The following is an 11,961-nucleotide window of genomic DNA, read 5'->3' as shown; positions in this document are numbered from 1 at the left end:
GCTGCTGCACAGACAGCACTACGGCAGCCTGGCCCAGGCCCGGCTCTACCCCTGGTGAGTGCGGCCGGCCCGACCCCCCCCTTCCCCAGCTGCCCGAGATCTCACCGCTCGCTGTGTCCCCCAGGAGCGAGGCGGAGCTGTTCGCAGGCCTGAGGCTGCAGGAGCGGCTGGCGAAGGTGGTGTCCAACCCTGAGGAGGCCATGCAGGAGCTGGCAGGTAGGGAGGTGGCCAGAGCCCATCCTGCCTCCCAGGAACACTTGGGGCAGCAGCTGGGCCCATCCCTGCCCTCGCCCTCCGCGCGGTGCCCCGGAGCTCAGGCTGGCTGGGCCCAGGGCCGCGGGTCAGGGCCGTGACGGTTCCTTGCTGTTTCAGGGTCGATTCTCTACGGCGGTTACATCCTGGATGCTGGGGACACAGAGGCCGTGCAGAGCTTGAGCCAGCAGTGCCTGGGCAGTGCCTGGCGTCTGCTGCCCCCCCGGGGGCTGCAGACCCTCCTCACTGCCCTCATCAGGGGCTCCAACCTGGGTAAGGAAGTGCCCCTGCTGCCCAGTCTGCTCCCCCAGGGGTGCAGGGAGCCCTTGAGGGCGCTGCATGCCCCCGGCGGGCAGAGAATGGGGCTGGAGCTGGAGGAGCAGGGACACGGGGACGAAGGGGGCTGCGACTGACTGTAGCTTTCTGCCCCCAGCTCTGCCGGAAGAGGACGTGATCGCAGACACCCGGGCCCGCATACAGCAGCTCCCGGGCCCAGCAGACCCAGCCTCCTGTGGGCTGCACAAGGACCTACAGCAGCAGCTGTTCGAGAGCCAGAGCTCAAGCCTGCTCGCAGACCTGCTGCGTTCTCAGGACCTCTGGCAGCCCACCCCCCCGCCGAGCACCCAGCAGGGGGCCTTGGGGCAGCTGGTGCAGCAGGGGCTGCAGCTGGTGCGGGAGCTGCAGGACACGCTGCAGCAGCGAGGCTGGGAGGTGGGGGCCAGAGGGCATCTCCCAAGTGGGTGCACACGGCCGAAGCCCCGGCCCCTGCTTCGCTTCCTGCTGGAGGAGTGTGGCAGCTTCCTGGCCCTGCTGCAGCAGGTGGATCGGGACCTGCTCTGTGCTCAGGAGCAGCTGAAGGGGCGGCCCTGCCAGATCCCACGCTGCTCCACCATCCTGCGGGCACTGGAGCGGGGACGCCTCCCCCGCCCCTGGCTGCCCTATGCCCCCACTGGCCCCCAGGACCCACGCAGGTGGCTGCAGACCCTGAAGTGTCGCTGCCAGCTGCTGTGTGGGTACCTGGGGATGGCGGCTGGGCAGCCTGCGCTGCTCTACCACCTCTCTGCCTTCCAGTACCCACGGCGCCTCCTGCTGGCACTGCTCCAGGAAGCAGCCCGGGTCGAGAAGAAGGACCTGGACCACTACCACCTGGACCAGCAGGTAATGCCACCCCTCTGACGCGCAGGGCAGGCTCGCTGCTCCTGGGAAATCCTCCTTGGCCCCTCCCCAGGGCCGGCACCGGCCCTCCTGATCCTCCGCTGCTCTTCCAGGTGCTGCCCTGCTTGCTACCGCCCAGCTCCCCCCCTGAAAGCGGGCTCTACCTGACCGGCCTGGAGCTGCACCACGCCCTGTGGGACACGCGTTCAGCCCTGCTCCAGGAGACGCTCTCGGCCCAGCCCTGCCTGCTGCCGCCCATCTGGGTGCAGGCTGTGGGGGAGGCCTGGCGCGCTCCAAGGCCCAACGCTTCCCTGCTGCAGTACAGCTGCCCTATCTACCTTGGCCTGCCTCAGCGGCCTGTGCGCTTGAGTAGCCAGCGGGCCGTGATGCACCTGGCGCTGCCCTGCAAGATGCCACCCGCCCTGTGTGCCCAGCACCGGGTGCACATTGTCAGCACGCTGCCCTGCCTGGAATAGAGGAGAGAGCTGCTGTGTGGGACGCAGCATGGCCCTCGGGGGAAGAGCAGCCACAGGCCACCCTGTTACCCTGCCCCCACACTCCAGCGCAGCCCCACGAGGGCTCAGGACTCGGCTCGGGTGACCAGCAGGAATCACACAGCACGGCTCTGGGACTGCCCAAAGGAACAGGCTGCAGCTGCGATCCCCCCATCAGCAGCTGCAGCCAGACCCCCATGGGCCCCTCTGGGGTTGTGGCCACATCAGTGGAAGATACTCAAGGGGGCAGTTTGGCAGCGCGGTTTGTGCAGCTCCCCAGACGCAGCCCCAGGTACAGAAATAGATTGATATATTAGTGTGTACAAAACATGCTGCCTTTGCTCTCTGTCCAGGCCCCTGGCTGTGTGCGGGGCCCTCCCTGCCAGTCCCATGTCCAGGCGCGCACACATATAAATAAGGCTGAGGCAGGCTGGATACAGTATTTACAGCCCTGCAGAGGGGCTGAGGCCTGCTCCGGGGCCTGCCCTGCGGAGCCCAGGTGCTGTGCCCGGCCTGCGGGATCCTCCATCCCATCCCGGCTTGGCTGGGGCTCATTTCAGGTCAACGTCAAAGTCCAGCACCAGCAGCTTGGTCTCCTCGGTGCCATTGCGGCTGCCCACAGCACACACCAACTTCGTGTTGGAGGCGCGAATGCGCCACACCACCCCCCCGCTGCCCCCACTCTCCAGGGCCACCAGGTTGCGCACAAACTCGCCCGTCTTGAGGTCCCAGAGCTTGACGGTGCCGTCATCTGAGCTGGTCACCACGAACTTGGAGCTGAACTGGAGGCAGGTGACGGCGCTCTGGTGCTTGCTGGGCCCTGGGGGAAAAGCACCATTAACATTAACCTGCTGCGCTGTCCCCGGCCTCGCAGGAGGCTGACGCAGCGAACCTCACTGCACCCCCGCGGCCTGGGTCCGCACCACACCCCCAGCAGTATCTACCCCGGCCCAGCCGGGCAGAGAGTCGCCCCATGTGCTGTCTGAGGACAGGGCTGCCCCCACCCCGCCCCACTTACCCTGCAGCGTCTGCAGGCACTGGCCTGTTTTGATGTCCCAGATCTTGACGGTAGAATCTGCGTTGCCCGAGACCAGGATGTTGTCCCGCAGCTCCATGCCACTGGTGAGCGACTGGTGCCCCATCAGCGTGTGCAGGCAGTTACCGCTCTCCATGTCCCACACCCGGATCGACGTGTCCAGAGAGCCACTCACGATGTGCGTCCCATCAAACTGCCCGGAAAGAGACCGGGTGAGCCATGGGCACACCCCCAGGGCTGCCCCTTCAGCAGGGAGCAGGCACGGCCCAGGCAACCCTGGGGGGGGCGGGGGGGGTCTCACCTAGGGGCAGGGCCTGGGAAAGGGGCAGGGTCTCGCCTAGGGGCGGTGCCTAGGCAGGGGGCAGGTCTCACCTAGGGGCGGCGCCTGGAAAAGGGGCAGTTTCTGGGCAGGGTCTTGCCTGGGGATGGTGCCTAGGCAGGGGACAGGGGTTGGGGTCTGGGCAGGGTCGCACCCAGGGGCGGGATCTCACCTGCAGGGAGTAGACGCGGTTGGTGTGGCCCTGCAGTGTGTGGATGCAGCTCTCACTCTCTGGGTCCCACACCTTCACCGTGTAGTCGTAGGCGCCGCTCACCACTTTGTGCCCATCGTACTGGACACAGCGCACGGCAGCCACGTGCCCCATCAGCACGTGCAGACACTGCCCGGTCTCGATGTCCCAGAGGCGCAGCGTGGCGTCCCGCGAGCCGCTCACCACCCTGCAGACGACAGGCACGCTGAGCAGCAGCAGCAGCCCCGCCCGGGATGGGCCCCTCTGCCCGCCCCCTCCTGTGTGGGCTTCCCCTGCCCCACGGATGAGCTCCAAAGTTGCCTGCCCCCAGGCAGGTGCCCTGCCCCCCTGCTCCCATCCCGGCGCCCCCACCCCGGGGTTACCTGCTCCCGTGCAGGTGCATGCAGCGTACAGTGGACGTGTGTCCGTACAGCGTGTGCACACACTCGCCCGTGTCCGCGTTCCACACCTTCAGCGTCCGGTCCGTGGAGCCGCTGATGACGACGTTGTCCCTCATCTGGGAGGACCAGACTCCCCCCGTGTGACCCACCAGGGTCTGCACACACTGCAGAGAGCACGAGAAAGTCAGGGGGGTGGGCAGCCACAGGCGGAAACCCCAGGTGTGAGAACAGCCAGGCCCAGGCTGAGGCCACCCCCCAGCCCCCTGCAGAGGGAGCAGATGCCCCATTAGGAACAGCAGCGTGGGAGCAGCCAGCCAGGCTGCTCAGCCACCCGCCCCTGTGGGGCCCAGGGACACAGCAGCCCCAGCTGCAGGCCGGGCTCACCTCACCGGTGACGGCTGACCAGACCTTCAGGGTGTTGTCGTCGGAGCCACTGACAATACGGTTGCCACAGAACTGCAGGCAGGTGATGACATGGTCGTCATGTCCCTTCAGGACCTGTGGAGGGAAGAGCTGGTAACAAGGGAGCCAGCCTGGACAGACCTCCCCCTCCCAAAGGAAACAACCAGCACTGGAAGAAGTGGGAATTTTTTGGAATATTTTCATGACCCCATGTGTGCCTGTTTTCCCTGGGTGACTCAGTCTCCTTAGGGTGGTGGTGGAAGGGACTGAGTTTGCTCTTGGGGCAGGTGAGGGGACATAGTTGGGTGTCACCTGCCTGTCATGGAAGATGTGCTTGGAACCCACCCAAATTGACAAGGGGCCCGAGAGCCCTTGAGTTTCTGGCCGTGCAGGGGAGTGGAGAAGGGAGGGTGGGAGGGAGGGGAGAAGTGCTGGCTGCTGGAGGGAGCTGGTCGGAGGGAGAGCAGCTTGGCTGGGCTCTGGGACACTGACCAGCACGGTCTATGCTTTTACCCTCATGTCTCTGGCTCACCGGACTCCCTGCGCTGTGTCCAGCAGCCCCACAAACCCGACTGGTCTGAACTCTGCCTGCTGTCATGGCAAACAGCCTGCCAGGGCAGAGCTCGCGGCGGGATGCAGGAGGGCACGCAGAGGCTGTCTCAGGCCGCGAGGCGGCGGCGTGGCACACCCTGAAGGAAGCGAGAGACCCCTTGGCATGTGCAAAGGGTTTCTCCAAGAGACGTTCCAATGCTGGGGGCGTAGCCCCGACCTGGGGATCTGTGACAGGGCTCCACTCCAGACTCAGAGTAACATCCACCTAGACTGCAAATGGCCTTCCCCAGGCCCCCCCAAGAGGCTGCTACAGAAGTGAAGTCACCAGGGGGGTACAAAGCAAAGTTCTGCCCTGGATCAGTGCTATGGCCCAGCTTTGGACCAGTCTCTGGGAGGACCCCGGGGGGGTCTCACTCTTCCTCCAGGGTCAGCCACGTGTCCTCACTGCTGCCTCAGCCTGGACTTCCGGGCACCTGCAGCACACATGAGTTTCATTCAGCAAGTGCGAGGCAGAGGCCTGAGGGAGCCGCACACCCCCCCACCAGCGTCTGCAGGTGTGCAGCCAGGGTTCCCCAGCAAAAGAGTGTGTTTGTTGACTGAGGCTGCGGTGAAGCCCTTGGTAGGACAGAGAACAGAACGTTACACCACAGTCCATCTGGTCAGCCCAGAGCCCCAGGCCCCCCCTCTGTCCCAGTTCAGGTGTGTGCCGACTGCTTCCCACAGCCCAACTCTTAACTCCCGCCTCACCCCCCAGCCCCTTGGTCCCAAGCTGGGGGAGGCGGCTCAGCCCCCTGCGGAGAGGTGGGGAGTCCCGATCTCTCTGAGTGTCCCTGTCTGGGCAGCTGGATTTGCCATGGTCCTCCCAAGAGCGCCGCTGCTGTGGATCCTCAGGCCCCAGACAGGGAGGTGCTATTCACACCCGTGTCTTACCCTGCCCAGAAAGCAGGGGACAATGCAGGATACGGGGGAAACTGAGGCACACAAAGCTTCATAAAAATATTACAAAAAATTCCCACTTCATCACAAGTACAAAGCGGCCAGGAGACAGAAAGCGAAGAGCCAGGTCACTGGTTCGTCCACCCGCGAGCGGGAGCTGAAGGTTCTGGACTAGCTCCCATCTTGGGTGATGTATTTATTAGTGATCAGGAAAGTGGGGGAGCAGGGAGGGGAAACACTGGGGTCAGTCGAGAGCAGAGAGACTGAATCCAGCTGGGGAATGGACAGGACGACAGCCATGAAATCCCATGTCAATAAGTGCAGAGTAATGTGCACGGGCGGGGGGTGTCCGTAAACCAGGACACCTCACAGGAGGTAAATTAACCCCCTCAGCTCAGGGATGGGTGCTGGGTGCCACTATAGGCAGCCCAATGGAGCCCTGCAGGCAAAACTGCCAGAAGCTGTTGGCTGCACCAGGGATGGGATGCGAATGCCTTCAGGTCACTCAATGGTGCAGCCCCGTCTGGATGCCGCACAGTACTGGCCCCCATATCCCCCAGGGCAGTGCTAACGGGCTGGCAGGAATCACCAAGGGCTGGGAACAACTCTCCTATGGAGAGAGATGGAAAAGATTGGGATCATTACTTGAGAAGGCAGAGAACAAGAGGGACATGGAAAATGTCTATAGATCCTGACGGGGAAAGAAACCAGGGGCTTCCGTTCTCCCAGTCCCATAGCACTGGGACAAGGGGACAGTCAATGACACGGAAAGGAGAGACACTGTGCAATTAGCCTGTGGAACTCACTGCCACAGATCTTCCAAGCTGGCCTTTGAATGGCTCGAAAGCTGCTCTGACCTCACCAACCTCGTCTTTCTAACGCCCTGAGATCAACCCGCTACAGCAACTCTGCAAGGAAGGGAAGGGAAGGGCTCCTCCTGCATCAGGGCTTAAGCCCATCTGTGCCCATTAGAGCCCAGGTTCCCTAGAACTACCTCCTGTGGGTTCCTGCGTCTTCCGCCGAGGCACATGGTGCTGTCCTGCAAGGCACCAGGTACGAGGCAGGCTGGACCTGAGTTTGACCCTGCCTGACAGGCCGTGTTCAGCTGCACTGTCAGACTATGGGGGAAAGCCTCAAGGCAGAACACTGGCCTAGGTGCTCAGAGATCTCAGTTCAATGCTGTCACTCAGCAGCTCGGTACCTCAGTTTCCCCTCTCTGCAGTGGGGATCACGGTCCTGTCCTGCCACCCAGACACTGGGGTGATGGGTTGCAGGCAGACAGACCAGACTCTACTTCCGGCCAGGGTCACTGGGGAAAGGCAGGCCAGGCTGACGGTTCCTCTGCAGGGCGCAGGAGCAGCGGGTTCAGAGGAGCTCAGATCATCCCAGGAGAGACCGTGAGGCCACAAAGGGCCATTAGATCCTGTGATCCAGAGAACCTCCCCCCACGGTTCCCCTCGCACCGAGCCCGACAGCTCGTGTCTAAACCCCCCTCCCCAGTTCCCCCCGCACCGAGCCCGACGGCTCGTGTCTAAACCCCCCCCCGGTTTCCCCCGCACTGAGCCCGACAGCTCGTGTCTAACCCCGCCCCCCCCCGGTTCCCCCCGCACCGAGCCCGACGGCTCGTGTCTAACCCCCTTCCCCGGTTCCCCCCGCACCGAGCCCGACGGCTCGTGTCTAAACCCCCCTCCCCGGTTCCCCCCGCACCGAGCCCGACGGCTCGTATCTAAACCCCCCTCCCCGGTTCCCCCCGCACCGAGCCCGACGGCTCGTGTCTAAACCCCCCTCCCCGGTTCCCCCCGCACCGAGCCCGACGGCTCGTGTCTAAACCCCCCTCCCCGGTTCTCCCCGCACCGAGCCCGACGGCTCGTGTCTAAACCCCCCTCCCCGGGTCCCCTCGCACCGAGCCCGATGGCTCGTGTCTAAACCCCCCTCCCCGGGTCCCCTCGCACCGAGCCCGACGGCTCGTGTCTAAACCCCCCTCCCCGGTTCCCCCCGCACTGAGCCCGACGGCTCGTGTCTACCCCCCCCCCCCCCCTGGTTCTCCCCGCACTGAGCCCGACGGCTCGTGTCTAAACCCCCCTCCCCGGTTCCCCCCGCACGAGCCCGACGGCTCGTGTCTAATTCCCCCGGTTCCCCCCGCACTGAGCCTGACGGCTCGTGTCTAAACCCCCCTCCCTGGTTCCCCCCGCACTGAGCCCGACAGCTCGTGTCCAGAGCTTGCTGCAGAAAGAGGCCAGGGCCGGCACTGATCCACCGAGAGATGGGGAATCCACCACGGCCTTGGGAGTTAGTCTCAGCGTTAGACATTGGGGCCTTGTTTCCACTGAGCTTGTCTGGCTTCAGCTTCCGGCCGTGGTCATTGTCAGTGTCATCAGAGCCGTACAGAGGGGAAAATCCCCTCCCTGGCCCTACACACTGCTCCCCTGTGTGCATCCAAGGGCCGCATTTGCCAGTTGTGCCACAGTGTCGCACAAGGAGCTCCCATCGTGTGTCTGCTGATCCCCAGACCTCTGAACAGTGGCTGCTTTCCAGGACAGTCCCCAAGCCCCCTGGAGGGACAGCCAGCACTCCCCGCTGATAGGTAACTGCATCTTACCACTCGAAAACTCTCCTTTAAATGGGCCCCACTTCCCAAGAGAGCCAGGTCACTGACTGCCCCACTCGCCTCTGCAGCTCTGCCACCCACATGTCTTACAGGCACGTTTCCAGGTCACAGTGAAAACGCTGACCAGGGCCAGGCAGCACCACGCTCTGCAGATGCTCATTGGGAACACCCCATGGATGGCAATTCCCCATTGCCAGCAAGCCAGCCTGCCCTTCCTGCACTGAGCATGTGCTCTGCTGACAGACAGCACCGAGCGATTCCTCAAAGACGCCTCGTCGGCCTGCGGCATCACTCGCAGTGACCAGCTCCAGCCAGTCATGGGTCTAGACCGGAGCCAGATTTCTTTTCTTCCCAGATACTTACAATGCCCCCTGTTGTTCCTGGCCATGGATTGCTTCCACTCCCCCTATCGCATCTGTGCGCCTCACAGGGCCTAGTTCACCCTACCCATTGGCAGGGGCTCTGAGCAGGGGGCACTGCTGGGGGATGGCTCACGCTCACCCACCTTGGGCGCTTTGAGGTCTCCACTGCGCCAGTTCATGTCGATTTTGTGCTGACGCATGAAGGCGAATTTCCAGGGGCTGTACATGAAGCCGGGACTCAGCAGGCGCCGCTTTCGCAGGTTCAGGGGCTCCTCGATGCCTGTGGCAGGGGAAGGCAGCGAGACGTGGGCACAGGACTCCCAGCAGCAGAGCAGGGGCTGCGCTGCCCTCTCCGGTAGGAGAACAGGCCACCAGGGAGCCAGGGCAGGCGGGCGGAGGGGCCAGGCTGGGAGCCTCAGGGCGGGGGAGCTCCTGCAGGAGCGGGTGCCAGGAGCCTGTAGGGTCCTGCCCCACTTTGCCTCCTGCAGGGAGAGGGAGTGGCTCGGCAGGGGGCGTGGCCTGGAAGGGGGCGGAGCTCCTACCTTCCTCCCTGCACTTCTCCCTCCACAGTAGGTTGTCCTCAGCCAGGACCCTCCAGTAGCGGCAGGTCTGGGCGGCGCGGAGCAGGTCCCGGGGCTCCAGGAAGGACAGGACGTAAAGCGCCAGCTGCACAGAGGGGGCAGGTCAGGGGCCAGTCAGGGGCCAAGCCCCACGGGGCCAGTGGCTCCTGCTGTCCCCCAGGCTGGCCCCTCCCTCGCCCCACTCACCTCCTTGGGCAGCAGGGAGATGAAGTCTCTCTGGAACTGCGGCTCAATCACCTGCATCATGTACTTGATCTGGGAGGGCTCGCAGCGGTCGATGAGCTCGTCCAGGGCCACCAGCTTCTCCGGGCCACTCCACCTCTGGGCAGGAGAGAGCGCATGGGAAGGGCTGTGTACCCCGGCAGCTGCGCCCCACCCTCACTGCCCCCCCCACAAGCCCAGCCCCCCGCCCAGCCGCCCCTCCCCGCACGGTCCCAGCCCCCTGGCCAGCCGCCCCTGCCCCCTCTTCCCCACGGCTCCATCACCTCACCACACATGCTTTCCCTGTCTGTGACAGAGGAGGGCCCATTGGGCCGGCCCCGCTGCGCTGATGGGGAGGAGCCGGTCCCCTACCTGGAAGGTGCGGAGCCAGTCCTGCAGCTCTGGGGGCGGGGCGACTGAGGGGATGCGGCGCCGGCGGCCCTGGCCTGGCTTGGCGTTGCGCAGGTCCCCAAAGGTGGTGGTGGGGCTGGGAATGCAGGGGCCCAGCGTCCTGGTCACCATGGAGAGACCCGTCAGGTGAGACACAACAGCACTGGGGGAGTTATCTAGACCCCTCCACCCCCCATTCTCAAGAGCCAACCCCCAGCCACCAGACCCCCCCACTTGCCAGGCTCCCCCACCCCAAGAACCAACTGCATTCACCCCCCACTACCCACCGCCCCCTTGCCCCATACATCCCAGCCCCGCTCCGCACGGTTCCCCTTCGCCCAGCCGAGCACCCTGGGGGCCGCGAGCTGGTGCAGGCTGTCTGGCGGGCAGGGTGTGTGTGTGTGTATTGGTAAGTGGTGACCCCTTTTCCTGCTGCCCCAGGACAGCCCAAAGCTCACCTGCCGTACTCTGAGCCCTTGCAAAGCTTCTTGCCAGGGGACAGGGCCCTGCTGTCCAGGCCATGCTCCGACTTCCGCTTCATCTGCAAGCGGATGGGAGGGGGGAGATTGTTAGGCCAGGGGGACCCACAGTATAGCCCCCCAGAGGGCTAGGGGAGTCCCTGGGGGAGGGGGAGGGCAGGGATCACTAGGGAGGCATCTAGGCTGAAGACAGCCTGAGGGCCAGCTCCCAGCAGAGGAGGAGCATGAGCCTGACTCAGGCAGCAGCAGGGGACTCGGGGGACCCCTGGCAGCACAGGAGCCTGGGGGCCTGAGCCCCAAGCCTGGCCCAGCAGGGAGGAGACGCCCCATGCTGCACCCCTCAGGGCTGGAGCTTCCCAGCTCACTAGCTCCCAAGGCAACATGTGTCAGGCCCAGAGCAGTCCCTACACCAGGCCGGAGAACAGCTCCACTCCAGGCCCAGGCTACTCTCCGGGGAGGCTGGGCCTGAGGCCAGGCAGGGCCACGGTGCAGTCTCAGACACTCACCCCTCCCGAGGCAGCTTTCTCGGGAGCGGGAATCCCAGCCCCAAAGGCCAGGACAAGAAGCAAAGGACGAACAGCAAATGCTGGCAGGAGCTGAAGAATGGCGACCCCACATGGCGCAGCCAGCTGGCTTCTGGAGAGACCCTCAGGGACCCCCTGCCCTCCTCCACCCAGACCCAATACCACCCCCAACAGACAGAGAGACCCCATACCACCTCCTGACAGACAGAGACCCTGTACCATTCCCAGAGACCCCGTACCACCCCCACGCAGACAGAGACCCCATACTACCCCCATAGACCCCGCACCACCCCCAAACAGACAGAGACCCCGTACCACCCCCAGGCAGACAGAGACCCCTTACCACCCACAGACAGACAATGTTCCCTCTAATTTTTTCCATCCATGTGTGGAACAAATTTTGTTATGTGCACCGAGGTATGTGTGGATGTGCGTCACCAGTAGGAACAAAAAATCTAGATATAATATATATTTTTAAAAAGTTACCATAGGGATAATTACTTCAGACAGGACAGGTTAGGAATTTTAGAACTCATTACTCAAAAAATTAAATTTAAGTGTAAGAGAGAAAAAAAATTATGAAATGCACAGACCAGTCAAAACACTAAAATAAAATTTGAAAGAATAAAATTACAGAGAATATATGTGCATTGCTAGAACTACCAAGAAGTAACAACAAACAAAAATAACACAAATATGTGTTCGGAGATGAGTGTGAAAGACTCTGTGTGAAGTGGGCTGTAGCCCACGAAAGCTTATGCTCAAATACATGTGTTAGTCTCTAAGGTGCCACAAGTCCTCCTGTTCTTTTTGTGGATACAGATTAACAGGGCTGCTACTCTGAAATCTCTGTGTATGTGTGTGTATAGAGACACACAAACTCTGTGTGTGTGTAGACGTGTGTGTGCGTGCGCGCATGTGCACGCAGAGACAGGCTCTGTGTGTGTGTGCAGAGACAGACTGCGTGTGTGTATAGAGACACACAAACTGTGTGTGTGTAGACTGTGTGTGTACGTGTGTACGTGTGTGTGCGCGTGCAGAGAGACTGTGTACGTGTGTGTGTCTGTTTGCAGAGACAC

The 11,961-nt window shown here is 63.0% G+C and overlaps 2 protein-coding genes across 2 annotated transcripts in view; one reads left to right on the top strand and one right to left on the bottom strand.

Annotated features, from left to right (window-relative positions):
- The first annotated feature begins 200 nt into the window (after positions 1 to 200).
- Positions 201 to 2,218, top strand: LOC140904668 (dynein heavy chain domain-containing protein 1-like). Its single transcript, XM_073327121.1, has 4 exons — positions 201 to 216; positions 373 to 525; positions 686 to 1,410; positions 1,521 to 2,218. Exons 1-4 carry the CDS (start codon positions 201 to 203, stop codon positions 1,881 to 1,883), a joined length of 1,257 nt encoding a protein of 418 aa, XP_073183222.1. The 3' UTR covers positions 1,884 to 2,218.
- LOC140904662 (F-box/WD repeat-containing protein 7-like) overlaps positions 2,195 to 11,961 on the bottom strand; it is a 42,194-nt gene continuing 32,427 nt past the window's right edge. The window contains exons 4-13 of the mRNA XM_073327106.1: positions 10,338 to 10,420; positions 9,862 to 10,000; positions 9,475 to 9,609; positions 9,250 to 9,373; positions 8,851 to 8,987; positions 4,232 to 4,345; positions 3,830 to 4,011; positions 3,429 to 3,654; positions 2,920 to 3,130; positions 2,195 to 2,721 (exon numbers count right to left, since the gene is read on the bottom strand). Of these exons, the coding sequence (XP_073183207.1) occupies positions 2,453 to 2,721; positions 2,920 to 3,130; positions 3,429 to 3,654; positions 3,830 to 4,011; positions 4,232 to 4,345; positions 8,851 to 8,987; positions 9,250 to 9,373; positions 9,475 to 9,609; positions 9,862 to 10,000; positions 10,338 to 10,420 (1,620 nt within the window). The 3' untranslated portion in view covers positions 2,195 to 2,452. The remainder of the gene's footprint in view (positions 2,722 to 2,919; positions 3,131 to 3,428; positions 3,655 to 3,829; positions 4,012 to 4,231; positions 4,346 to 8,850; positions 8,988 to 9,249; positions 9,374 to 9,474; positions 9,610 to 9,861; positions 10,001 to 10,337; positions 10,421 to 11,961) is intronic.

Source organism: Lepidochelys kempii, unplaced genomic scaffold, assembly GCF_965140265.1.
Source record: "Lepidochelys kempii isolate rLepKem1 unplaced genomic scaffold, rLepKem1.hap2 scaffold_61, whole genome shotgun sequence".
NCBI classification, from domain to species: domain Eukaryota; kingdom Metazoa; phylum Chordata; order Testudines; family Cheloniidae; genus Lepidochelys; species Lepidochelys kempii.
This window is presented reverse-complemented; position numbering and strand designations above follow the sequence as displayed.

Excerpts from the sequence above, each read along its gene's own strand:
- LOC140904668 (XM_073327121.1), top strand. Across the intron at positions 526-685 it reads CATCAGGGGCTCCAACCTGG|CTCTGCCGGAAGAGGACGTG; the intron begins GTAAGGAAGTGC and ends TTCTGCCCCCAG. Across the intron at positions 1,411-1,520 it reads ACTACCACCTGGACCAGCAG|GTGCTGCCCTGCTTGCTACC; the intron begins GTAATGCCACCC and ends CTGCTCTTCCAG.